Consider the following 27412-nt stretch of genomic DNA (forward strand, 5'->3'; position numbering starts at 1 on the left):
AATAAATGATCAATAGGGAAATGAAAGCCGTCACTCAGTTTCACTGGCTTCACTGTAGTTGTACTGTAAACATTATGCTTGCAACTGTTTATGACTCCAGATGTGATATTCTCATTTGGTTTATCAGCATCCTTAATAAAAAAAAACACCCACAGAGAGAAATACCAAACCAGACTTTTACCGATGAGGTTTTACCCACAGCAACTTCATGCCCATCCCCCATTTCCTTCATGACAAAGATGAAAGGTAATCAAAGGCAGAGCAAAGAGGCTGCAGAGGCATCCTGTATTATCTATAATTACTAATTACTAATGTATATGAATATAGTTATGAAGAACAGCTGAGGTATTGATATAACTTTCTTGATCTACTGACTAAAACCCACTTGTCAAGTGATACTGTAACTTTATCTCTACAATGTTCTAATAAACTGCTTCAGAGAGCACAAGGGAACTGAAACAAGGAAATAAAGAAACATGAAATCGAATAAAGCCACTTACACAACTCATTTGGGGATTTTTTTTGTGGTATTCCAAAATCAAACATTCCGTTAAAGGTCACTCAGAGCAAATAAATGACTCCAGACGCCAGGTACAGCAACTAAACAGCTTGTGTACTTCCATTCACCACTAAGTCATAAGCTACACTGAGGTCCAACTGGAACAATGCCTGTACAGATCACTCGTGAAAACCCTTTAATCCGCAGCTGTAGGTTATAGGAAGGGAAACAAAAGCACACAGTGACCACACTGCTGAGGGCAAACTACTTCATCACTCTTTCAGTGGTACAACATAAACAGAGGGCCTCACACACTTTAACTACACTTACATGTAACTGTTTAACGGGTAAAAGAGTTTTGTAAATAAATACTACTTGTTTATTTGGCAGAAATAACAGAGGTTAATTAGTTTCCCCTTCTAACCTCCTTCCCTTAAATATATAATATGTAGTGTGAACTCATGTTTCATCAAGAAAAAGCTGTTTAACTGAAATTTTTGTCAAGATATGCAATATGTGAATAAACTAGTTTAAATCAAAAACTCAAACCCTGAACCCACAATGTTTTTATATTCCCACAGCGTTTCAAAAATCTATTCAGTCGTGTATAAATTACTTCTTTACAACGATCTTGTATAGGCATCAACTGCAAAATGTCAAAATGAATTTGTTGATACGATGTCAATAATATTTTTTTAATAAACATAAATCTCACAGCAATATCACATTATGTTGAACAACATACATCATTAAGCAATATTTATTGTGCTTTATGTAAACACATTCCAAACAATATAACACCTCATTAAACACAATTTACAACAAATTTACATTTTTCTTTTAGATACTGTCGATGTATGTTCACATGTTGCATTTGACTATGGCACAAACCACATGGTTCAATTCCATCTCCAGCAGTCAGAGCAGATGCTGACATCACACTGTTGGACACCATCATGAACAATGACAGCAGTCAGAGAAAATACAGACATGAGACACAGCAGCAAACAGAGTTCAACCCGTCATGTCAAAACACTGAAACATGGGCGGTTCCTCAGCACTGCTCGAATCCGGCCATCAGAGAAAGGGCAAGAGACTCCACTGTACGAGAGGCAAAGAAAAGCGGATTACTTCCAGGCGAATTATTCCTGTCTGTACAGAGAGGTCTAAAGTAAAACTGCAACAGAAACTCAGGCCTGTATGATTTCAGTGGTACTTACAGTGGGGGAAGGAGCCGCGACACACGGCCTTGTTGAGTATCGTCACAAGGAACATGTGACAGTTTTTGAAATCTGACTCCATTTTATCAATGGACTCGATCCTGTAATCAGAGATAAGCACAATGTTGAGATTCAAAAGGCCTGTCAGGATAGCTGCCACTGCAATCGTTTGAAATATAAGAAATACATTCAAGTGTGAACAACTTGTCATATTTAATAATCCACCAAAAATGTTCTCACATTATTACTCTTAAGCTGCTTTCAGGCATGAACTGAACACTAGTGAATCTCTGGACATTCTCCACAGGAGCTGTATGTGAGAACACTAAAGTACAAATGAGAGCCGGACTGTACCGGCCAGCCCCCTAGTTAACACAAGGGGAAATGTGTGAATGAGCCTATGTGAGAAAACAGCAGGAGATTCTCCAGAGGATTAACAGTGAGCGAGTGGGTGCGTGGAAAAAGGAAACCTATCCCAGAATAGCATAAGAGGATGATGTGGTGGCACACGTAGAGCACACAGATGAAGATGTCAAGAGAGCGTTTTGGTGATAAACCCTCAATGTGCTGTTAGCAAAAACACGTGATCTCCACAGCAGAATGAATACGCTACTTCCTGGCTCTGCCTGCTGCACCATCTCTCACCTGAACAGACTGGAGATTTCTGTGTTGTGAGCACATGTGAGCATAGAATTTCCTGCTGCGTCTTTTATACGTGAAAAGGGAAAATCTGGAGAAAGTCCGGACCCAATTGTGCGGACATCTTCCAGAATTCATATTTGTGTGGCTTATGTTGTGAATTAATTCAATATAAAAGCTCTTACTTCCAGGCTCCAAATCCAGTCTGCCATCGGTCAGAGAAGATCAGGACCAGATTCAGAACCTTCATTATTGCCTCCTTCACAAAACTGACCTGAGAAAACACAACATTGCATTAGACAACAGGGAATGTATTTAATGTTATAAAACCACGTAGGAGGCCGCTCATGTCCAGCTCTCAACAACAAATATAAACATGTGATCAAAGGATACAAATAATTAATATGTGGAGTTATGGTTATTAATGTATTTATCCGCCTGCCAACGCAGTACAGCTCCAGCCAAGCAAAGGTGATATTGGAGCTGACAGACACTCAGTATTTTGGTCCAGGATGGTAAACACTACTTAGCTTTATTGTATAATTAACAATCCTTCCCAGCAGTTAACCCTGTTCCCCTGTGGGTGCTATTTACCTTCTCTCTCAGCAGGCAGCGGTCATGGATTGTTGCCAAATATCGATAATGGATCTTGATCAGCTGGTCTAGGTCCTTTGCTTCCTGAACTTGGTGCTGAAACTCCAGTCCGGTGCTGTGCAGAATCTGACAGCAAAAAGTACAAAGAGATTGAGGATAATTTCAATAAGTGTTATCAGATAAATTAGCCAATTAACAACTGCATACTTTGCAAATGACTGGCCAAATGGTGGCCATAAAAAAAAATCAACGTATGGGCACTGAGAAGCGCAAAAAATACTTTGGATTCATTATGATGTTGTAGCATGAAAATGCATTCACACAGCTAAAAAATGTGGGTCCCATTCCCCCTCTGAATACGGTCTCTCAGTGATCAGACACAAGTATTTAAAGCTGTCTTCTAACAATAAGATCACGGTCATGGCTGTTATATTATACTGTTCTTCAAAGCATCACTGATGTGAATCTTCAAAACGTTCTTTCGTTTTAGATGCAGGACAATGAGTCTGCGCAAAGATACTTTTAGAAGCCGATCAGTCAAAAAGTTGACATGTCACAGTACAAAAGTACCGGTGTAAATATTAAAATTAATAATGGTTAAAAGTTTATTTCAGTTTCATGGTCCTGGTGTTGTGCATGTCTGCTTCTCCATGATCCCTCTCACCCTGGTCATGATGTAGTTGTGAAGGCTGTTGACAAAGTGCATCAGTTTGACCCGCAGCAGACACATTCGATGAATCTGCTGATTTATAGGCTCTTTGACCTTCGCCTCCTCAGCCAGCTCTCCCTCCACTTTCTTACTGATGTCAGCGAAATCTACAACAGAGAAACATTTCACATATTAGAGCACGGCAAGAAAAGTCTTCACACACTCATTGTATTCATGCACAATCAACAGGTGATGAGTTATCATGGATATCAATTGAATGAGCAGTTAATATGTGTCAAATTAAAAGTACCAATATAAGTAGGGCTGCAACTAACTATATTAATTGATTATTCCTTCTTTGGTTTCTCTATTAAAGGATTTTTAGTTCTGTAATGGCAATGTCTTGAAATGACAACAGTATTTTCTTAAAATTTCTAATTTTCTTGGACAATGATCCAAAAGGTCAAACTGTTTCAAATTTGGAAATTTCACATTGAAAGAACAAAAGGAGTTAATTGACTGAAACCTGTCTCAACCGACTCGTACCACTGAATCGAAGTGTGTCCAAACTGTATTTGGCCCATTTGATCTGCAGCAGGAGGAGAAACACTTGATTGTAGATCTTCTGACACTCGGTGCTGATCACAATGTCGACGGGCCAGGGAACCTACGCAGAATTCAATGAAAATATATATTACTCTATGTTAAAAATAAAAAGGGAGTAAAAAAGCTTTAAAAAAGTATAAAGGCAATGGAAGCTTACCTTGTAACTGAGAGTAAGTACTTCAAGGTTATTCACAGGGTGTTTTTTCCTTGAAGGGTCCATGGGCTCTAAGAAGATTGATAATCTATAAAACATAAAATGGGGAATTGTTTTTTTCTTATTATATAAAAGCTTAATATTCCCATAATTATCAATATTCTGTGTCTTAAATGTTGTTAAAGCAGGCAGTACCTGCTACCGTCCTCTGGGTGGCGCTGTCCCACTGCTTCCTGCAGCTGCACATTGAGAAAAGACCGCTGCTGCCAGCTCTCCTTCTCCTGCACCTTGTCAAAGATGGCCGTGTAAAAGTCGTACATGGTGTCTCCGGCCTCCAGCAGGAAGTAGTTCCTCATGGCTTGGAGGTATTCCAGCAGCCTTAGGAGACACCAAGGAATTCAAACGTTCCATGTGCAATAACAAAAAGTGATTCAGAGTCATATAGTAGCCACAAGAGTGACGCTTACCTGTAGTCTTTTTTCAGGGTCTTCATCAGGTTGCCACAGCACTCGATGTACCGCCTCTCGATGTGGGGGTAGAGGCAGGAGCGCAGGGTGAGCTCAAATGTCTGGCAGGTGACCGACTGCGAGGAACGCTCCACGATAAAATCACCTCCAGAGAAACGCTCGTAGAAGTCACTCTGGTCCAAGTACAGCCTGAGGGGGAACAGAATGTAACCAGAATGTAAATCTTACCATTCGGCCTGACCTGCAGGTCTGGGACCAAAAACATTAAATCCCTTTGAAATCCAATTATGTTTGAATAGTGCCATTTGAGAAATGATAAAACCAACAGCTGCAAAAAGGTTTTGCATAAATGACGGCTAAACTGAAGCCCTAGGCTTTATTCTTGAAATGAAGGAATGACAAAATTGTCTCCTGCTATGCTCTAAAATTTGCTTCACTGTTTATTTTGAGCAGAACAAGTAAGATTTGCGATCTACTTGTTATTTTAATGGTGTTGCTATTTACCTTGCAAAGTTTATGGCCAGCAACGGATCATGGACGTCATCAATCTCCAAGTGTTGGGCCACGATGGACTGCATCTGGATGAGACTCCTCTTAGTGGCTTGCTGTTCAGTTACTGTGTCTGTCGGAGATTCCTCTTGGCTGCAGAGGCGTGACTGCACCGACTCCAAAAACAGCGTGTATATACTCTTCCTCTCTGCATCTGCAATGCAAGATTTTGACACAGCTCAGGTCAATACTGAACTCAAACCTTAACCAGTGTAAGTACATAGATACCACAACGTCGCTTTCAGAAGAAACCCTGACCTCTAGTGGATCTCTCTGATTGCTCAGTCTCTTTACAGTCCAGATTTCTGAGCAGCTGCATGGATTTTCCTGCCATGATAATCTGCTTGAGAACAGGTTTTAGGAAGGACACCATGGTGAGCTGCCTGTGGCTGGAGCCCTGATCGCCTCCGGAGCTCCCGCTGGCCGCATCATTCAGCTTCTCCTCGGTCTCCACTGTTTCTGAAACACTGTACAGCGTGTAGGTGGCGTACCAGAAATCCCTGTGGTTCACCTGGACGTCTTTGTTCCTGAACAAGAAGAGGAGCGAATGTCGGGACTTACAAAAGTCATGTTGGAGGAGATCTTTTATTTAATTCCTCTCCATCTCTGTGTCGTACCTTTGGATGATGAACTCTTTTGCAGGGTCAAACAAGTGGCCGTGAACAATCCATTCATCCACAATCTCCAAATACGGTCGGACCGTCTCTGTCCATAGAGAAAACAATAGAGCCACCTAGCAAACAAAGAGAACACACACCGATATTTCCCTTTTAACATCAGTGATATCTGTCTGTTATGTTGATTTAACTGAACTTGATTCTCAATGAGAAACTCACGTCTTGTTCAGATGCTTCCCCGACATTGTCATACTCAATGATCGCCTTGTACAGGGTGTTGAGCAAGTGAGACGCCCTCACAACATTTGGAGTCTCAGGGGGAACTTCAGCGACCCCAGTGCAGAAGACTTTGTGCAGCACTTTGATCTGAGCCAAGTGAGGACCGAGTCTCTCAAGAACTGCAGACAGCGTCACAGTCTCGTCTGTAAAAGAGGAGGACTCATCAAACAAAGACCAAACAAACAAATAAACCCCTCATTAATCAATTACTCTTAATAAGAGGTGGCTAAAAAAACTATGTAAAGCAATGTTGTATATTCCAATTGTTGACAACAATGTCAACAATGTGTTACAACATAATGTCAGTGTGTTTGTACGAAACATTCGCTGACACAAACATTTAAATCTATGCATTTTTGTCATTAACAATCTGTTTACCTTTCAAATAACCTAAATTCCAAAACCAATTTCAAGTACGACAGATATGAAGGAATACGCCAGTCCCAGAAAGACTTACACTTTACTATTAGACATCCTCTGGGAGAGAATAACCCAGAAAACGTATCTCACAAACTTCAAGCAGACACAGTAGGTATATATTGTCTTTATCAAAGCCAAGCGGAGTGTACTGAGATAAATTCTGACCAGGTTGTTTGTGGACTATCAGTTATTAATTACATAATTACATATTCAGTCAAACACCTACCTAAACATATTTATGACTAAATACATAATATTTTAAAAGCCCCCTCCTTTAGTTTTTTTCCTTTTTCGGCTCTACACTCACTCATACAGGGCCACTCCAGAATCACAGAAATCCATTGTAACGGGGTAACTTAAATCCAAGTGCTAAAATGGCTCAGGTACCATGTAAAACGTCAAACATTTTTCTAAAGATCACCTGTGTTGCGTTACCAGTGTTATCTTGTTACAAGGAATGCAAAGTTCATGTTGCTGTTCTACCTCAGCGGTTTGCACCTCATCAAACACGCTGTACTTGCCGTTGCGTATGATCTCTCTCTCAATTGTGGTAAGCTCCTCTTTGAAGCCTGCAAAGTACTTGTTGAGCGCCCACACGAAGGCCTGGTAGGTCCTGAACGGAGGCTCAGAGCTCTTCTTGGAGCCGTAGGAGGAACCAGAGCTCGGTTGACAAGGCTCTGAGCTGTACCCCGTCACCTCGTCGATGAACCTCTGCAGCCTGAACACCGCCTGCCCGTACACAGCGATATGCTCCAGCACAGAGCGCAGGCAGTTCTGTAGCACAAGAAGAGAAAAGATGGTTAATGGAGCTTAATCAGATATAATAAGTCCTTTTCAGATTGTTTTACTCACGCTGGTTAGATGAGTTATCACCACGTTGTTCCTTACAGACACTTTTCCATCATGGTGCTGGAATATAAAGTGTTTCTTCACGCCAGACAGAAGCCTGCAACATATTAGTCACAGATATTACTAAATAAATCCCTCAGTGTGAGTCTGTAAGGGATGAGGGGATTTCCAGTGCAACATAACAAGGAGGACTCAGGTTTTGGGGGATTTACAACATATAAAAAGATAAAACGTGTGAGAAGTCAGAAGACATTTCTTTGAAAGTTTGTATATTGACAACAAAAAGTCACAGTCACAGTCGCACACCACAGCATCATTCCATCTTACCACAGTGTCTCCCGTATTACTTGGGTCTCTGTGACAAAGGCCTTTTCTTCTGGTAGATACAATGGATCAGTGTTATACAAGTGCTGATCCCTGAGAAGAGAAGAGAGGAGCACAGCATAAACATTTGACCATTTCAAATCATCTCAACTCCCAAATCCTCTGAAGTGAACTTCAACACAAAGTCATAATGAGAAAGAATGTGTGTCTAGCAATAAAGTATTATTATGAACCTAACAATATACTGTAATGAAGTAAACAGGTGACAGCAGTATGCCTGGTCGCATGTGGAGACACAACAATAGCTAAGCTCAGAGTGAGGGGCAGTGACCCCGTTCAGACCTGATATGGACATTTGTCCTGAGTAATCAGATCACAAGTATTTAAATTTAAGTCGTATGTGAACGCAAACGAATGAGTCCTGAGATCCATTCACTTATACCACATTCGGAGGTAGTCCTGGACAAATTTGGCCAAAATTGTTTAAGCTGTGTGAATGCAAATAGGTCCTTGACCACACATGAAGGACCACATCCGTTCTATAACCCGCTAAAGTTTAAAAGGTGTTTTTTCTTCCCAGTGTTCATACATTGACTTGTTTGTGGTCACCATTATAGTATCAACACCGACCACCACATGATTAAAATAAATTTCATATCTTGATGATGCTGCGTACTGATTCACTCAGCCCCTTCCAACTCCGTTCGCTGTCTTTTTTATCTCTTTCTTACTCACTCCGACATACAAGCACACACACAAACACAAGAGACAACACACACATCTGTATACTCAGACTGGTTTCATTTGGTCTTCATTAAAAGGAAATATCATATGTAATCATTTGCATACAAAGCGGGAAGTGAGATCAGATCACAGCTGGTCACAGGAGACACATTCAGAATGCATTTCTACAAAACTGTATCCAATACTGTTGTCAATGATGTGGTAACAAAAATGTATGGAATTAGGGCCTGAAGCAAAGACAGAGAAATCAGTTTAGAATCTTACCACGCATTGAGCAAGTTGGAGTGTAAGTGCAAGCTGTGAGGAAAACGAGAGGCATGAGGCACCCAGTACGGTGTCACCACATGTTGCTCAAGCCAGGCGCGGGCGTCAGGCTCCCCCACTGGAAACAAACACAGTGGAAATATTTTTACACTCACAAAAGCTTCAGTGTAGATGATTGTTTTGATACAATATCGTTTTACATTATTTCATATCCATGTACCTGTCCAGGTGACTGGAACTGGTTTGTTGGTGTTGTCTTGGTCCTCCTGGGGGGTTCTGTCCAACTGGATCCCAGAGTCCTCTCTGCTGATTGGCTGCTCACTGTCATCATCCTCACTCTCCTCCTCAGACCACTCCTAAAGAACCGTTGAAAAAGTTAGACTTTGATACAAATCTATGACCTGTAACTGTTGTGGTACTGGTGTGGCAACAAATGTCCATATAGGTTGGGTTTCGTTATGATCTACTCACAGGAGTATCTGGATATGGTCCGATGTCTATGTCCTCACCCTCCATCAGATATTTACCCCAGTCAAATGTGTCCTCTGGTTCTGCACAGACAAGTTCATAATTAACATGGGCATGTAGCATTTAAAAAAACACTTAAGTTTCACAAGGGAAATTAAAGCTTCAAGCAGCATTAAAGGGCACAGACATCTTTGCTCATGTCAGGGAGGTGGGGGGGGGGGCACTTGCACACAAATAGACCCTGCTTGTGCTTAGATTCCCTGTGCTCCAGCTTCAGCTCTTCTCCTCACGCTCACTTAGCTTCTGCGTGTGTGTAAATCGTCTGCTCTCAGATTTCTCCTCCGCTCATGGATTTTTCGTGATTCAAGTCTGTCAAAATTCCCCAACCGATAGAATGCCAGGTGTGGATTTGCCGCAACACGCAAATCTAATATGTGTGAAAGATCAACTCACCAGCCTCCTTCACCCTGGGTTTCTCAATAAAGTCTGTGTTTGAGGGGGATCCCGACAACAAGAGCAGCAGCGACAGCACGCTGTAATGTACCTCAGTCTGCAAAGAAACACAACAGAACTGTACTGTGTGCACTGTGTCAGGATGTTGTGCTTTAACCAGAAGAGAAACATGATCCACGAAGAGAAGAATCTATCAGGGATTTATCTAGATGTCAGTGTAACATTATTGGCCTTAAGGTTCCAATTCATTTTTCATTGGCCACTTTCTTTACCATACCTTTGTTCCATCTGTATTAGGTAAAGGTGAGTTCAGGAACTCTTCTGTCAGCCTCATCCAACTTCCTGCTTTACCCAAGTCAGAGTGGATCATGAGCTTATCATAGATCCTGGAAAACATGGGCGATTATGCAGAACAGCAACATGCAAACAGACTTGTGGTGTGGATGGGTATATGCTCCTGAATGTAAACGTGGTACACATTCAGAGTATCTAGGATTGTTCTCTTCCTTTTCGTGTGTTTCTTTTGAATGCTTTGCTATTACTAGTTCACACAAGACCAGGGTGGAGCAGTGGTGGTTGCCAGGGAAAACTATAGGTACCAGATGATTCCATCCCTGCAACACACACTGCAGGAGGAGCAGCAGACAACACTCACCCAGTCAGACTGCGCTGGACTTTATGGCTGTCCACGTCCAGGTAGCGATGGAACCTGTCGACAAGCCACACTCGTTACGGACATCCTCTACGTCTGTTTGTGGCTAACGTGATGCTACATGCTAGCAGCTCCCCGGCTAGCTGCTGCCACCCGGACTCACCTGAAATTGGACCAGGCGAACTTCAGTGCCAGCTGAAAGTTCTGGTCCTCCTCGTCCTCCACGCCGCCCAGACATCTCACCAGCTTCTTCGTCTCTCTCTCCGTCTCCTTGTCGAAGTCGGTCCAGTGCGCCATGTTGCTGCAGTTAGCTTGACGTTAGCACTGTACCTGACTGCCTGCTGTCCGCCAGGCTCGCTGCTGCACAGGTGATTCTGCGAGCTAACCTGGAGCTAACAGGCTAACAACAACAATAACATGCTACTAGTGATGAGAAGGCACCGCAGCTTCATGTCTCCATCGGTTTGTCCTGTGCCGCGCTCCTCTCAAAACAAATGAGCGCGCATGCGCGTCACCGAAGTATTAAAAAAAGTTGAAATCAGGAATATTTATCTGAAAGCTCCTGATTAAAAATATTTGCTGGGAAGACGTTAAACACTAACCTACAACAAAACACCGGGAATACACTATTAAAAAGGAGCAGCAAGTTCTCACCCATCTCCCATGATGCATTGCGCTGGGTTACAGGAGGCGGTAGCTATAGGGAACTCTTCTCGTCAACGCTCTCTGACTTCTCTGATTTAACGGCGCTCACACGCGACGGTGTTAACTACAGTTTCACACATACGTTTTTTTCAACTTTGATCACAGACACAATTTGTTATTGTTGTTTATTTTTGTTAAGTTTGAACACGAAGGACAAATAATCGGGTTATTTTGTCTTAAAAGGGGGCGGGGCGGAGCTCCCCCATACACACACACTCACTCCTTGTCTCACGCATTCGCATAACTTCACCGTGGCGCCGCGGCGCAGCATAAAGCGCCGAGCCGACCTCCAGAGCAGCAGCTCCCCGCCGCAGCGCAGAGGAGATGAAGAGACGGCTTCACAAGAAGTACCTGGTTCTGATTCTGGCTTACTCCGGGTTGCTGCTGCTCATCCCCTACGTGCTGGACTACCGGGACCGATCCGTGCAGCAGGCGGGCCGGGGGCTCCCGCAGCAGCAGCCCAGATGTCCGGAGCTGGAGAACTCGGTGGCGCTGCTGTGGGATGACGGTTACAGAGCCAACGGCAGCGACGCCGCGGAGCCCGCCGCCAACCGGAGCCAGGCCCGGGTGCACATCTACGTGCACGCCACCTGGAGGACCGGCTCCTCGTTCCTGGGCGAGTTGTTCAACCAGCACCCCGATGTGTTCTACCTGTACGAGCCCATGTGGCACATCTGGCAGGCGCTGTACCCGGGGGACGCCGGCAGCCTGCAGGGCGCCGTGCGGGACATGATGAACGCCCTGTACCGCTGCGACTTCTCCGTGCTCAAACTTTACGCAGGCACGCAGAACATCACCACGTCGTTCATCTTCGGCTGGAAGATGAACAAGGTGATCTGCTCGGAGCCGCTGTGCGAGGGGCACAAGCGCCACGAAGTCGGGCTGGTGAAGGAGGACCAGTGCGCAAAGTGCCCGAAGAGGGACATCAGGGAGCTGGAGCGGGAGTGCAAGAAGTACCCCGTGATGGTGATCAAAGGAGTCCGCGTCCTGGACCTGAGCACCCTGGTGCCTCTGATGAAGGACCCGGCCATCAACCTCCAGATCGTCCAGCTCTTCAGAGACCCGAGGGCCGTGCACAACTCGCGGCTCAAGTCCAAGCAGGCGCTGGTGAAGGAGAGCATCCAGGTGCTGAGGAGCAAGAAGCAGGCCGACAAGTACAAGCGGCTGCTGGTGTCGAGCAACAGGGTGAACCGGGCCGAGAGCTACGTCTCCAGCGCCATGGAGCTCATCTGTGACAACTGGTTCAGTGACATCATGCTGGTGATGAACGCGCCTCCGTGGGTGAGGAGGAACTACCTGCGCCTCCGCTACGAGGACCTGGTCCTGCACCCCATGGGGGAGCTCCAGAGGCTCTACCGCTTCGCCAACCTGTCCAGCGTCCCTGCCCTGGAGAGGTTTGCGCTCAACATGACGCACGGCCAGGGGTACTCCTCGGACAAGCCCTTCCTCATCTCATCCAGAGATGCCAAAGAGGCCATCTACGCGTGGAGGGAGCGGCTCAACGTGGAGCAGATCAACCAGGTGGAGGCCTACTGCAGTGAGGTCATGAGGCAGCTGGGGTATCAGAAGAACAACCTGGACAAAGCCACATGAGGATGTGGTTCGAGGAATCGATGGGATCAAGGTACGCTCAGATCACTCAGGGCTGTCAGTGAGGATGTCTTTTCGAGGTCTTAGCAGTAGTTTGACAGTGAAGCAAAACAGAGCAGTGGACTGTACATTCCACTCATCTTCAGCTGAGCAAAGTCTTATCCATGCAGGAAGTTTGAGGTTAACCAGAAGCCCTCCTGCAGACTGCAAGGCTTCTGTTGTGCAGAGCCATGACCTCTGACCTCTACCAGAAGGGGGCAAATGAGGAACAGAGCAACCACGTGGGGATCTGCTGTCTCACATTTGTAGTCATGGTTTAACATGGTTGCCAAAGATTAAACAAAAAAGGTTAGATTTGATCAGTTTCAAAGATTTTCTCCAGTTAAAGTGTGTTTTGTTTATCCTTCCTTATGGATGCTTGACATTCACCGTACATACCCCAGAAGGCTGTTTTCAATTATCTGCTGGAGGAAGTTTATGTAACAGCTTTGTTTCTTGAATTACCAGTATAACCAGTACCATTTAATTGCAAGACACCATGGTCCAACATACAAGTTAAACCTGTGCGATGTGGAAACTTGAGTCCTACAGTGCATCTTTAATGGAATCCATCTGTTGATTCTCTTGTTTATTTCCCCCCTATTGTTTTCACAGTCATACCTCATACTGTCTGTGAGCTGTGTAGTCCAGACAGTAAAGGAGTCGTGTGTAGATAGATAACAGCTCTGTGACACGCTCATAATCTATTCATTAATGTGTCACAGTGTTGTGGTTGTCTCTTTCACACAGAGCTCCCCCTCTTCATCGTCAGATTTAACCCAAAGTTATTCAGTTTTTCTTCGGGCTAAACTAAAAACATTTTAGATACAAGGAACATTACTGCTACTGAGTTTTGTTGCTATCAGAGCGAGACAGTCAGAAATACTCCTTAATGAGCGACTGATGTGATGTTTGATAGAGGCGCCATTGTTTTCTCCCTGGCAATGCTTGGTGCTCTCATGGGCACCGTAGGGGGCCTGGCAGCGAGCGCGACCGGGCCACAGGCTGTGCTGTCGAGAAGGGGATCATTGTGTACGGCTGTGTGTGACAGCACAGCGCTCCCGGGGTGACCACCGGCCAGTCACCAGCTCCCACAAGCAAGGGCCTTTAGAGCGGGGCCGACCTTCAAGTCGCCAGCGTGGAGCACGCACAGGGTGGAGACAGGGGGCCCCTTGTCTCACCACCTCCACCCTGATTTGTTGGCACTGAAAGAGCTATTGATGGAGGTCCTGTGCATTATTAATCTGGTTGAATGTGTGGCGTCCTTATGCTCCGTATCTGTTTCAGCGTGCAATTGTGTTACAATTTGGAGGGTTTTGTTTTAATCCTCAGTTGATTGTTTTTCTCTTCCAGGGGCCTTGCATTCAAGGCTGAGGGCGAAAGGCGGAATAACAAAACAAGCAGCTGGAATGTGGTCCACTCGTGAGCACGTCTCTCGGGTTGTTTTCCTTCAGCCGAGCCAGGTCGGTGAAGTGGAGAGAATCCAAGTGGACAGAGCAGCCAATCGGAGACAGATGAATTTGAAACGGGAGGAAGGCAGCTTATTTTTACAGTGTTACCTGTATAACATCAACAGGGCCTGGACAGATATAAAGAATGTGGGGAGGGGAAATAAACAGAAGAAAGAGAGAGAGGTTTCCACTGGCGCCACACCGGCCTCCCTCTTTCCTACTGTCCTTTTAGTAGCACTAATCCCTCCTCAAATCCCCTGCAGGCCAGGGCCATAAAAAGCTCAAGATGGGTCCTTATCTGGAGACGAAGGCCAGGATCCAGCGTGGCAGAATCAGGTTCGCTCACACCTGAATGACGTATCTGTCCAGCTTATGACTAAGCGTGGCAGTAATCTCGAGCAATACTGACACTCAATAACTGCAACTGGCTCACTAACCGTGCTAATGTAGAGCTCTGAAAGAAGAAGCTACAGTATTTTCTGCAAAGGAGGCCTCGTTGAGGAACTATTGTTTCACCCCCGACCCCTCAGGAATCCGGACAGCTGCAGCACCCCACTGACAAAACACTCACATGGGTGGGACATTTTTGAAGAGCCAATGGACGCGTCTTGCAAATCTGCCTCCGTCCTCTGCCAATGGACTTTTCCACAAGTTGCCACAAACAGCAATCGGTACTGAATCGTATTGTGTACCATTCTTACTGTTGTTTCTAGTTTTGTCAAAAATATTGTAAAATGCTGTGATATCCCTCTGGTTAAGGATGTGTTGAGGAGGGGTGAAATAATAACCAGCATCCATGTGTTCAACTTTAGAAGTTGGTTCTGTTATAATAATTGTTCTGGGTGGTTTACCTGAAGTTCTCTTGTCAAAGAAAGAAATAACCTGTATGCTATTTAAACTGACTGCAACAAAGAGTTAGTAAAAATCTGAAGAACATGTGTGTGATTGCTTTGCATGTTGATGCAGACTGCCATGATTACTGGGTGACTCAATATTCAGGAACTTTCCTTAATGTTTTGGCTTAGTTATAGACCCAGTGTACAGAAGAATATTAGGCTTAGATATAAGAAAAAATAAGAAGATTTTGAGAATAAAGTTGAAATGTGGAGGATAAAATTGAACAATCAGAGAAATATTATATTATTTTGAATATCAACGATTACATCAGAACATGACTTGAAATAGAACTTGAAATTTCAAGATATCAAACCTTTAAGAATATTAATATCTTTTAAAATTGGTGTGACTGTTCTCCAGTATCAGTTTAAGTTACGAGGAAACTATATCAGCACAGAAACAAAATAAGGAATCGCCCCTCTCCTCATTTTTTCCTACACCTGGCCCTAATACTCACAACCAGTAGAAGTGAATGGAGGCTTGAAAACATATCTGCATTAGACTTAAATGCAGTCCGATATACACTGTGGATACCATTAATGAACTTACAGGTGATCAGTGTGCATTTTTTATTTGAATAGGTCAAAATACTTGATTTATACAGCAATTATTCTTAAATTGTACATGCGTGATCAAAATGAGCTCATAGGCAGTTGATCTGATTGGGCCTTCATAGACTTAAAAACGATATAATGTTCACAATAACCCATAATCTTGTACATTTCTTTAAAATTAAATAATGTACAATTTGTCTGTGGGAAATCATGTCAATACTTTGTACATTAGCTGAAATGTAAATACAATGGATGTCTGTTGGGATTAGTATAATAATGACTAATGGAAAATAACTACAAGATAAGTCTTAACAGCCATCCAAGGAGAATTACACACAATCTTGGTAGCATTAAAACTAGAAGGAGACATGGGGCAGAAGTGTCATTAAAATGTGGTTTTCAGTAAAAACTTATAAACATGTAATTCTGTTTAGATTTGATCAAAATGCAGGGTACCATGGAGGTTGTGGTGTATGAAACATACATACTTAAGAAGTATGCAAATTGCTTTGCCGTTGTACTCGACCACAATAGACCACGACTGTGCGGCTCAGATAATTTGACAATTTTTATTAACTTGTTGACATGCAAACCACGGCGGGTGGATCCTGGCAGCCAGCTGCTACAAGAAATAACAGGTCCACGTATTGACAATTGAGCTACTTCTCATATTTCTCAGGTACAGAGAGCATGTAAATATAGCCAGCGAGACAACTGACAGCACAACAGTCTGACAGAGAGAGGAACAGACAGAGAGAGAGAGAAAGAGTGCACATGATGGTTATATAAGAGTACAGAGAGTGTCCTCTGCTTGGGGTGAAGTGTCAAACTCTGCTCATTTATTTGCCTGTGGTCGTCATTCAAGTCGTCTGTGTTGTCGCTGTCCATAAAAGTGCCCGGGAGTTTCCAACATGTGGTCAAATGCGAGTTCTTCTTCTGTCTTTTTATGCACTTGTGTTAGTCAATACAGCAGGACATGTGTGAAACCCCAATCAGAAAGCATAAAAAATCACATATTAAAGTTCTATCATATATGTTATATCTGCTGCAGGTTATATTAGAAGAGGCTGCGTCAATGGTTAAATAATGACAAAATAATCAACAAGTGAGTATTTTAGTGGCCTTAATACAACAGAAGTTTCCCAATCAACAGACGGTTACAGGATGTAAGACAGCTTCACATTATGGCTCACTCCAGGCAGAGTTGAAATGACACACTGTGCATACTGGCAGACTCTTACATAAGTAGATTCATTTCCTCATGGAGGCCCCCACCGAGTCAGCTATTTAAACTTGTGTGGGGCTTCTCCCCCCTGTGAAAGCCTCAGCTTCACCTTCCACAATCACTCCTTTCACACCTGCCCTCTTGCACTCATGCATAAATGCAGCAGCCACTGTGTGTAGGCGAAGGAGAAAAAAAAAGGGGGCAGTGTGCTGCAGGGGTGTATTTTAAAAAGGGGGTGCAGACGGGATGTCTGGACATAGTAAAGGCAACACAATAATTCATAGTTTATGTGGAGTTATGCAAATCAAAATGAAATCAAAAACACCAGGAGGTTCATGTGATTTTACTGCTGAAGAGAACAATCGATGTTCATGGGTGTTCAGGTTACCGGTCATCAGAGCCTATAGGGAAGTGCATTAAACATGAAGCTACAACCAGCAGTTTGTCTTGTAGCCTATCTGAGCAAAAAGCCTGTAAACAAGAGGGTAATAATTAGCCTTTGTGCCAGGGTAACAAAGGGCAGCTACTAGTTGTATCTTCATATTTATTTTAATTATATGTGGGTGAGAAAAAATAAATTTCTCAAATGGCATTAAAGCATATTTGTGTTTTCCTACAATGTCAAATTTTACATTTTGCCTTTACCAAATCGGATCCCAAATAGGTTCAGATGATATCATATTTTTATTAAATTAAGAGGTTGGCAAAGATGATTTCGAAATTTATAATGTTGAAATATATATATATATATATATATATGACCACACTCCTGGGAACTGAGGTTTAAAAACAACAGGTGAGACAGGAGACTTTTTGCTGCATTCCAGGTTAATTGGCCAATGCTTTATACGTTATAAGGGCAAAAGCCCACATACACTTTTTTTTTTCGTCAACAAAAAGCTTATGAAGGTGAAGAGTGCAGGGTTGCTGGGTGAAATCATGTGCATGCACTTCCTCTGGTAATCTCTGGTTGTCAGAGATTGGCATCAGTGTTTTTTAAGTTGAATATGAATGAACTTGTCTATCCTTTTTTAAACACATGAGTATAAAGTTGACAGGTTGAAGGTTGTTAACAGGAAAAGTATTTGAAGAACTACTTTCCTGAATTAAAATGCTCTTCTACTGCATGGGACCTGTGCAAGCACATCATCATCATCATACCACGTTATACACATTAACATTCAGATTAAGTGCAGTTATAAAAAGTAAAAGCAATTGATTAGTCAGTCGGTTAAAGTAAACAATATTAGTAATTTTGTCAGCAAAATGCCAAACATTGACTGGTTCCAGCTTCTCCAGTGTGATACTTCACTGCAGTTTTTTGTTATACAGCAGTTTAGACCATTTGCCAGAATAACAAGCAATTTAATGACATCACCTTTGGCTCTTTGATAGACTTTAAACTGTTTCTTATACTTTCTTTGAACTTGATTAAACACAGTGGTGGAATATATATTATTTTACTAAAATAAAATGACTGATCTGGTCCTTTTAGCTGATATATTATTACATATAACATCGGTAGATGATTAATACTGGATCAGTGAGTAAGCAGCCTGTTACTGCTGCAGGTTTGAACTGCAGTTGTATAAACAGGGTCCGTTTCAGTTTTCAGATTCTTTCTCTATTCTTTGATTTTTGCTGAAATTCTTCATTTGGGTCATTCAATCATTCATTTAAATGAATACACAAATCACTTGGTGCCGCAGAAGACAGATGTGCAAGACGTCAGAAACCTAAGAGGAAACCGCTGGTTAAATCATTAATAAGGTGTTATATTTTAAAAGCTTGCTATATTATCTGTTCTTTAGAATCTTCACATAAAAGTGTAGTAAGTAAATCGGTCCAATAAATGTAGTGGAGAAAGAGAACATTATATTCCTCTGAAATGTAGTTGAGTGGAAGTAGCATAAAATAGAAATACTTGCCTCCCCCAGTAGATCAAAACTGGACAGAAGTACAGTGCTTGAGTACAGTTACTGGGTTACTTTCCATCATTGACTACATTGCTAATTGGTTAATCTAAAAAATGATTAATAGTCAATGAAAATAATTTGCAGTCCTATTTTACTGAATATATCTTTTAAAAATCAGCAGACACATATTATTTTTGCAAAAGAGTTACAAAATTATAATGCATGTCTGGTTTATTTTTTTGCATTGAAAATACGTTTTAACTGTATTATTATCTTCTATCAGTTTTTACAGTTGGGGGAAATCAGCATTCCTTCTTCACACAAAAAATTATCCAAGTCTACTCAAGACAAGATATACAGAGCGATTGGTAACAGTCATGTGATGTAATGCACTGAAAGGAGCCGTCCCGATTAAAATGGAACAAAGCTCAGCATTGTAGCTATTTACATGCACACATTCTTCACCCCTCTTATTTCACCCAAGAAAGGGCTGCGGTGACTGAGAGGGCAACACAACCAGGGCACAGCACAACTGCCCCTTTCTGTGCTCCTCCTCACATGCCACACTGCCTCCACACAGATGCTTTTGTGTGACACAAAGGAAATCTTGACAAACATACCAAAGACATGGTCTGTTGGCAACATGGGATCAATATCAATGAAATGCATCTACCACAGAGCTCCGGTTTGATCTGGGAACTGTTCACTGTTGGTTTGTTTGGCCACTGTATACAGGTCAGTGTGTGTGAAGGAGTCACTTTGCATTTCGCAGTCACAGACTGATGTACTGCGAAATCAAACTTGTCGGATCATATGACGACATGCTGTCAGGCTATAATTCATTTTTCTACCTCTTTTCCGTTCCTGCCGAAAAACACAAAATATCACAAGTGCAGATTCAATCTTGCATGAGGTTATTTCATCCCCATATCCTGCATAAGGGTTTCTCCCCTGGCTATGCAGAGGACAATATCAGTAAAAGTGAATCACATTAACTCTGTTAGAGGATCTTGAGGACACATGTCTCCTTGAGAATAAACTCCATCTCTGTAATGAGGATGAAATGATCCTTGAACTCTACTTCCAGGCCTGGAGGGAGCTCAGTCGCTCTGAAACCTCCCCTCTTGTCTGCTCCCATATCTCCACTTTGTCTTATCTCTGAAGGACTGGACGCTCTGCCCGCAGGATATGGAGAGAGAGGAGGGCGAGGCGTTCTGGGGGTCAGGTCAGGGAAGTCGACAGCGCAAGCAGGGAGGAAGGGAAAGTCAGACATGATCCTCGATCGGGAAAACCAGGCGCGTGCCGCGGCTCAGCAGCTCCTGCTCGCGGGAGTCCAGCTCACGCTCCAGTGCCTCCTCTGAGGTGCTGCCGCTCCGTTTTCCATTAACGCTCCAGCCTGACCCTGCAGCTCCCTCCCCCCCACCGCCAGACGCACCATTGGCTGTGATCGCAGTGTCACCAAATGTGTAGGTCAGGTCACCATCGCTACGAATGAGGTCAGAGTCCTGGTCCCTCAGCTGCTCGTGGTTCTGAAAGCACATCCACAGTGGAACATGAGGGGAGGGATTGGTTACACATGGGAGTGATACACGCAGATGCAGGACACACAGTGTGGGAGCATGTGGCGTGAACAGATGAACAGACTGATGTTCAGCGTGCAAAGGCTCAGAAGGGACACTGTGGATTTACAGCAGGGAGACTTTTACTTAGTGGCCTGTTCTGCAGCAACTAGCTGAAAGAGCAGCTGAAACAAAGACAACACAGGAAACCTCAGGCTGCACAGTTACACACGCAACCAATGAACTTCAGCCGGAGCTCCTCACAGATCTAATTGACTGGCTGATAATCAATAATCCCTCCATGTCCCCGGGGAGAGCAGGATGAGTTAACATTGTGTCAACACAGGATTGATCTGTTAAAGGGACCCAAGAAAAACCCTTCATGATTAAATGTTACATAACCGCATAACCCGTTCTCTCCAACAATTATCTTGAAGGGGAAATGATGAAAAAAAAATCTAATGAATCCACTGTGGTGTTAAAAAGTGTATTGGTAACTTGCTAATTAAAATAGTGACACAATTGCCATTCAAAGACTAAGTAAGAAAAAACATATACTTAACTGATTTCAATTTGTATCAAGATGACAACATAAATAATTTAGTAAAATAAAGACAACGGGAAGAAAAATAGATTTTTAGGCTAGATTCTCATGGTATTCAACATTTTTCTCCCTAGAATTGTCCCGACCAATCAGAATGAGCCGGACACTTCTAGGCACTTATCATTGAGGCACAATTCCTAGAAATGTCCCGACCAATCAGAATGAGCCGGACACTTCTAGGCACTTATCATTGAGGCAAAATGCCTAGAAATGTCCCACTCTTGGTGTTAGGAAAGTACAATACGTGGGACACTTGTAGGCACTTAACATTATAGCAAAAATGCCTAGAAATGTCCCGACCAATCAGAATGAGGGGATCACTTCTAGGCACTTTACATTAAAGCGAAATACTTAGAAAATCCCATGAGGTTCACTGCATCCACAGCCGGTTGTGCCACTGAGCCCCATTATTGTTCAAAACTCAAAATCTAAAAACACATTTATGTTCCGCTGTTGCACTCAGGGAACATATTTGTTCATCACCATAGACACTAAAACACTGGTTTATTGCGTGTGAATCCCCAAATACAGTGCGCCATCCTGCTACAGTAAATACTCACTAAAGCACCAAATCTGATTTAATCCGGAGCTAAAAATAGTCCACAGCAGACAACACTCTTGTTTGAGTCATGTTTTCTAAAAACTACACTGCCCAGATGTTTCCAGAGAAGATTTAGCCTCTTTGGAAAGTAAACGTATATGTATATATATATATCAATGTCTTCTATTCTTGAAGGTTAATGTCCTTAATAGGAAACATTGGGGTTTGGGCTGAGTGCAACACAGCCAGAGGAAGTCAGAAAGTACTAAGAGATGTAGTCTGGTCAGTTTTTGGACTTTGGATGTGTTAACAGTAAGAAAAGTTTAGACAACAGCCAGCCTTATTCATTCAAAATATTCTGTGAGAAATAAGGATTGTTAAATGAAGTATCTTGTATCTAAAAAGTTATGTTCTACATAGAAAAACACATTTGAAATGTTTCTGAATTTGCAGTCAGTGGGAAGCAAACATCTTTAGGGCATTTTATTAACTAAATATTTATATTAATGTCCACAAGCAAAGGCACTGAGCTTAACTTAATCCTGGCTCCCCACTCAACAACAGAGAGAACTGGACAGCCTTGATAATATGAACAACGTTCTAAATTCATGGCTCGCCAGGCAGGCAGCCCTGGGCTGGTAAACCAAGAGCCACACACCAGGAGAGGAAAACATTACTGATGCAGAACTTAAGAAAGAACTTAACCCTCAGAGAATTACTTTCAAAGGAGATGCTATGGAATATTCCTACTTTGCAGTAAGGAAATAAACTTCAGATTTGTAACCCCACTGTGACAGGCTCAGTGGGTTATTGTGAGAATAATAAAAAAAGTGTTTCATATGAAATGAAAAGAAGAATTTGCCAGAGTGAATCCAAGTGTGACCGTTCCCTCAATGGGTGTCGTTGGTTTAAACATCAGAGCGCTGTGTCTTTCAGAACAGTGATCCTCATGGAGGAGGTGCTGAAAAGAGTCTTTTGTGCCCTCTGAGTATAGAAAGGCTTTTTGACCATCTATTTTATGCCTCACTGGAGGCCTTGGTGCTTTGTGTGTTTACTGGCAAGCATTGGGAATATTTTGACCATATCACGGTTCTCCTGAGAGAAATATAGCTTCAGTATTCACAGTGAGCCTTCCTGAGACACCGGGCTCACATTTGAATATAAGAAAGGACAGAAAAATGACCACTTTGTAGTCATTTTACAGAATGAATAGGTCTTGGCTAATTCAAAAAATATCATGAACCAAGCTATTTTATTGTAGCAGCACCAACATCATCGTGTCATAATTTGAACACAAATCAAAGTCTTAAAATAAATAATCATAGTATATAAATGAAAAATCACAATGATAAATTTGTATATCTTTATCAGCTGTATTTAGAAATAGCAACATTTTTGCCATATGAACGCAATCAAGTCTCTGGTTTGTTTGGATGTATTACTGCCCCTTAGTTTAAGACAAGTCTTAAAATATATCATTATACGGAGGCAAAATATCTATTTTGATTCAATACAAGGTAACAAATTATACTGAAGAGACTTTGGAAAATGCATTTTTCATGTCATTGTGTCTTTAAAGTCTTTATATTTTCCCTGTTTATTCACTCTCATACCACATCATGTGGAATAGCTAGCAGCTGCTTAGCTTAGCTTTACAGAAAGACTATAAACAGGGGAAAGTTATCACAATCCTGTCTCTGTCCTGAATAGGAAAATCCCCATTCTTTCGGTTTTGTACCAAATAAACAAACAAGATATAAATCCTAAATCAAAGAGTTGATGATAAACATTGGAACTGGACAGAGTCGGGCTTGCTCTTTGTGATGAAGTAGCAACCAGCTGCAGTTTTCTCATCATATTCTCATGAATGTGATTGTCTTTCCCCTTTTAAAAGTACCAGTGCATAGACGTCCTGCACTTTCTGAAGTGTGAACATTGATCACAGGTCGGCAGTGATGTGCCTGCTGCAGACTTACAGTTTTATGTTAGTGTGTGTGGACTGGACACTGACCTCGTATGCCTGTTGGCTGGTGAGACAGCTGGCCAGCGGCCCACAGTAGCTGGGCAGGGTGGAGGTGAGAGGTGGGCCGCTATGTGTCAGGATGGGCTTCAGGTAACTGGACAGTTAATAAGGAAAATGATCTGAAGATTTCATCAACGGCGAGAAAATGCGATTTGAATGCAGTCAATATTCCTTATCTGCTCTACTTCATTGTAAAATATCTTTTATAGAGACTTGCTCTGTTTATGGTTAATTAATCATTAGCTAATGCATGCCAGATCATTTTTAATCCTTTAAGAAAAACATTACTTTGGCTTCAAGGAAATCCTCCTCTGACACAGCAAGGGCTTTGTCCCTTTAGTTCTTTAATCCATGAAATTTCCCCCCACCCCCATAACTGACCACCTACCCACCGAGAACATGCTGCAGGGCACGTGGTGCCAAAAGCAGTTTGTTATCAGCTTAACATTTGCAACGACAGATTGGATTTTCACTGTAACCGCTCCTTATTAATGATTAAGATTTACAAAAGCAGGTGACAGACAGAAACACATTCTTCTAATGATTTTTATTAACATCTATAACTGTAGAATTTATGGTATATTTTTAAAAATTACAGCCACTAACCCTTATTAATGTCTTGCTATTATTTATTAGTTAAAAGCAGCTTAGTCTGATTGTCTAATTTCCATCAGCAAGATGTAGTCAGTCACCTGCAAATAAAAAAATGTCAAAAAAGCAATAATAAAGGGAGCTAACAGTAATCCACCAGGGCAGCTGAAGCAAATGCAAAAACAAGCTATTTAAGTCTTGCAGCCATTTTCCAAAAGTGCTGATTTATAGAGTTGACGAAAACTGTCATGCAGAAGGAGGATTTTGGTATATGTGGCAACCCACAAGTAATTCATATTAATGGTTAATTTATAATGCATTCATTGATAAAGTATTAGTTAAATCTTATAAAACACTTACATGGCTTACTTATTAGAAAGTGTTCTGATAAACACAGTTTACATAAGTTAATTCCAACAAAGGGTTGTGGCTATATGAATTAAATAGACCTTGTGTCCTTCTCTTCCTGCGGTGACCCCCAAATGAACGCACAGTGAATGATGAATTATAGCTTAATAATCTCCATGAGATTCAGTGAGCAGTTGAGGGTAGAGTTTGTGATGCTTGGCAGCAGAGCAGCAGAGAGTCAAACCAGCGGGACCCTATGCCTCTTGTTTGTAATTAATCAGGCTGTGTTGCACTCTGGGAAATCCCAGTGCCCTGCTCAACAGGTCAGGTCACAAGTCCTTTGGGGTGAGGCAGGCTGCTTCCTGTCAGAATACGTACAATTCAACAGAAATTAAACTCAGTGGTTGAAAACAGCGGTCGCTGTACCCAGAGATGAGTAAAGTCTGTACACACCACGCATCAGAGGCCTGTGTTATGTTGATATCAGCCTCTGCAGAGCTGAAACATGAGAGAAATCCACCCTGCTCGTTTCAACTGAGTCTGGCGCGTGTCACCAGGGAGAAGGTCTCCACTGTAAAACCCAGCTGCTCCGATCAGAAGCAGCTACACAATCAGCCGCCCTGGGAGGCAACAGTTCAGCAGAGAGGAAAAGGGAGGATGAGCTGCTAAAACTCTTTCACTTATGTCTGTTCCTTGTGATGAGACGAAGTAGGCACGGCAATCATGTTATGGATTAATGTGTGTTATTCTGATCCAATATAGAATAATCCAATAACATCAATTGTAAGTGTGACTTTGTATACAATGTAAGCTTGTATACGGCGACCGACAAGGGCATTCGTGCTGCAAATTCAGAAACAGTGCCAAAGGAAAAAATGTATACAAAAATACAATACAAATGCAACAATGGAGGAAGCGGCAAATGGAAACACACACACACCCTATTGCTAAGTTCTCCAGGCCTGTAGGGACAACGCCAAGTGGTTAGTTACGTATTATCATATGTGTTTTTGAATTGGCATTATTTCAGAATTTGCAGCACGATCCTCCCAATGGAAAAGTTTTGGGCTTGCGCAGCACATATGCCATTGTTGGCCTTCCTACTTATACAGGGTACAAATTAAAAGATAGTACCTACAAAATCTTCCTGACTGGACCTCATATTACCACGAAGAGCTACTTCAAAAAGCTGTGGCCTAAAAGAAGTTGATACACAAACGCTCTTTGGTTGAGTGAAGCTCAGCACAGAAAGGATACTTGTGGTCGAAGGAGTACCACAGTCTGAAGAGCCAAGCACTCTCCTGTTTGGTTTTACTCTGTCCTTCACCCGGAGTGCCATCCTACAGAAACACAAGAAAAAAGTCATCATGATCTCATCTTCTAGATTTGCTGCATAAACACAAATGGATCAATGAGAACCTGGGGCCAATTCCTCAAATGTGACTTGACTTATCCCTACTATCATATTGTTATCAGGCTAAAATAAACCTGGTAATTCTTAATAACTAATTATCTCCACCAAGGATGTTGTTTTCTTTCATTGTTGTTTGACAGTTGGTCTGTCTATAAGCAGGTTTACACAAAATCTACAGAACAGATTGCTTGGAACTTGGTGGAGGAGTGGGGCATGGGCCAAGACAGAATTTGTTAACTTTACAATATAGGGTGTTTTTGACAATACTTGTTGATAAAGTCGCCAATCAGCTTTGGTGGAGCTATACGTTCTCCGAATGGCCTTGTAGTTTGGTTCAGCATTTAATTTATGCCAGTGGAAATTGATTTGGGATAACAAGCAACATGAAACCATGAGTAGCATCATAATATAACAGTTTCATATGATCAGCAGTCAGCCAATAAATGTGTATGAAAGCCACGGTTGTGTTTTGTTACTGATGTTACTGTTTGTTCTCTATCTGTGTAAGTCAGAACATTCAAGGTCAGTTTAGAACTGAAGAAAAATCCTTGCATGTGTCAAATCATCAACAATCAAATAAAGTTATACTAGCTTTTCCTATATTGAAGTAGAAGAGAGGCTTCAGGGTGATGCTTCCCACTGAGAATAAGTTAAAATGATTAAATATTTTAATTTCTACATGAATGAGTGTAGTAGTGTATATACACATCGCTTCATATTTAACTACATGGGACAGGGGGAAGCAGCTTAAAACATTCCACAAGTAATATTCTGTGTAGAAGTTGTTCATCATCATAAGTGGAAACTTACAGAAAAGTAAGTGAAACCACATTGTGCTCTGCAGCTAATGGAGGTATGCTAGTTTCGCCTTCTTGTCCAGGAAATCACCCCCATTACTCTCGACTGTGCTCCAAGTCGACATAAAACTGAATAAGCAGAATTGTTTCTGCAATGAGAAAAGCAGAAGCTGAGGATGTAAATAATATATGTGAGAGTCCGAGTGGGATCCTCACCCCCTGCAGGACCTGGAAGCTGTCTCCACAGGGCTGCAGGTCTTGATCTGGGTCCACACCGACTCTGCAACACAGGAGGAAAGAAAGAAAATGTCACCATCTCATAAAAATTATGATTAACCCTGAAGTCACCAAAATTAGTGCACAATCGGCAGTATTTTTCAGCCACTTAGACTTTTTGTTAGTAGTTTGTCATGATTTTGAAGACGGTTCATTTTGACACAGGAAGAGTCCAATGTCTTCTTGTGACTGGTGCACCTGCTGAATGCAGAGGTGGCCTCATTGTGGCTCTGTTGCATATGAGAAGTTGCTTTGAAAACCAACACATCAAAAGGGGATGTGATGCTAAATCTTTCAAAGATTGCTAAATCTTTCGGTGGCTGAAACATGCTGCATTAGCTTTCAACCCCATACAGTTTAAGTAAAATAAAGAAAAGCTGACAGAAATTTCACACTTTATAAAAATTAGGGTTAGGCATATGATCACCTTTTAAA

At 42.3% G+C, this 27412-nt stretch overlaps 3 protein-coding genes across 3 annotated transcripts in view; 1 reads left to right on the forward strand and 2 right to left on the reverse strand.

The window, feature by feature from the left end:
* Positions 1 to 1215: 1215 nt before the first annotated feature.
* tubgcp5 (tubulin gamma complex component 5) lies at positions 1216 to 10961 on the reverse strand. Its single transcript, XM_061077911.1, has 23 exons — positions 10611 to 10961; positions 10451 to 10504; positions 10073 to 10181; positions 9796 to 9892; positions 9346 to 9425; positions 9095 to 9230; positions 8875 to 8992; positions 7870 to 7959; positions 7546 to 7639; positions 7215 to 7467; positions 6214 to 6416; positions 5995 to 6110; positions 5636 to 5904; positions 5333 to 5531; positions 4829 to 5017; positions 4557 to 4739; positions 4365 to 4449; positions 4148 to 4268; positions 3617 to 3768; positions 2953 to 3078; positions 2544 to 2632; positions 1720 to 1820; positions 1216 to 1600 (listed from the first exon to the last, which is right to left on the reverse strand). Exons 1-23 carry the CDS (start codon positions 10742 to 10744, stop codon positions 1554 to 1556), a joined length of 3045 nt encoding a protein of 1014 aa, XP_060933894.1. The 5' UTR covers positions 10745 to 10961; the 3' UTR covers positions 1216 to 1553.
* A 468-nt stretch (positions 10962 to 11429) lies between these two features.
* chst7 (carbohydrate (N-acetylglucosamine 6-O) sulfotransferase 7) lies at positions 11430 to 15130 on the forward strand. Its single transcript, XM_061077537.1, has 2 exons — positions 11430 to 12776; positions 14135 to 15130. Exon 1 carries the CDS (start codon positions 11477 to 11479, stop codon positions 12743 to 12745), a length of 1269 nt encoding a protein of 422 aa, XP_060933520.1. The 5' UTR covers positions 11430 to 11476; the 3' UTR covers positions 12746 to 12776; positions 14135 to 15130.
* A 1108-nt stretch (positions 15131 to 16238) lies between these two features.
* The window catches only part of slc9a7 (solute carrier family 9 member 7), a 28653-nt gene continuing 17479 nt past the window's right edge, over positions 16239 to 27412 (reverse strand). Inside the window, exons 13-16 of the mRNA XM_061077538.1 lie at positions 26918 to 26981; positions 25748 to 25830; positions 23540 to 23645; positions 16239 to 20353 (exon numbers count right to left, since the gene is read on the reverse strand). Of these exons, the coding sequence (XP_060933521.1) occupies positions 20090 to 20353; positions 23540 to 23645; positions 25748 to 25830; positions 26918 to 26981 (517 nt within the window). The 3' untranslated portion in view covers positions 16239 to 20089. The remainder of the gene's footprint in view (positions 20354 to 23539; positions 23646 to 25747; positions 25831 to 26917; positions 26982 to 27412) is intronic.

This window comes from Limanda limanda, chromosome 9, assembly GCF_963576545.1.
Source record: "Limanda limanda chromosome 9, fLimLim1.1, whole genome shotgun sequence".
Taxonomy (NCBI): domain Eukaryota; kingdom Metazoa; phylum Chordata; class Actinopteri; order Pleuronectiformes; family Pleuronectidae; genus Limanda; species Limanda limanda.

Excerpts from the sequence above, each read along its gene's own strand:
- chst7 (XM_061077537.1), top strand. The coding sequence starts at position 11,477 with ATGAAGAGACGGCTTCACAAGAAGTACCTGGTTCTGATTCTGGCTTAC.
- tubgcp5 (XM_061077911.1), bottom strand. The coding sequence starts at position 10,744 with ATGGCGCACTGGACCGACTTCGACAAGGAGACGGAGAGAGAGACGAAG. Across the intron at positions 3,079-3,616 it reads ACAACTACATCATGACCAGG|ATTCTGCACAGCACCGGACT; the intron begins GTGAGAGGGATC and ends TTTTGCTGTCAG. Across the intron at positions 1,821-2,543 it reads ACTGGATTTGGAGCCTGGAA|GATCGAGTCCATTGATAAAA; the intron begins GTAAGAGCTTTT and ends CTCTGATTACAG.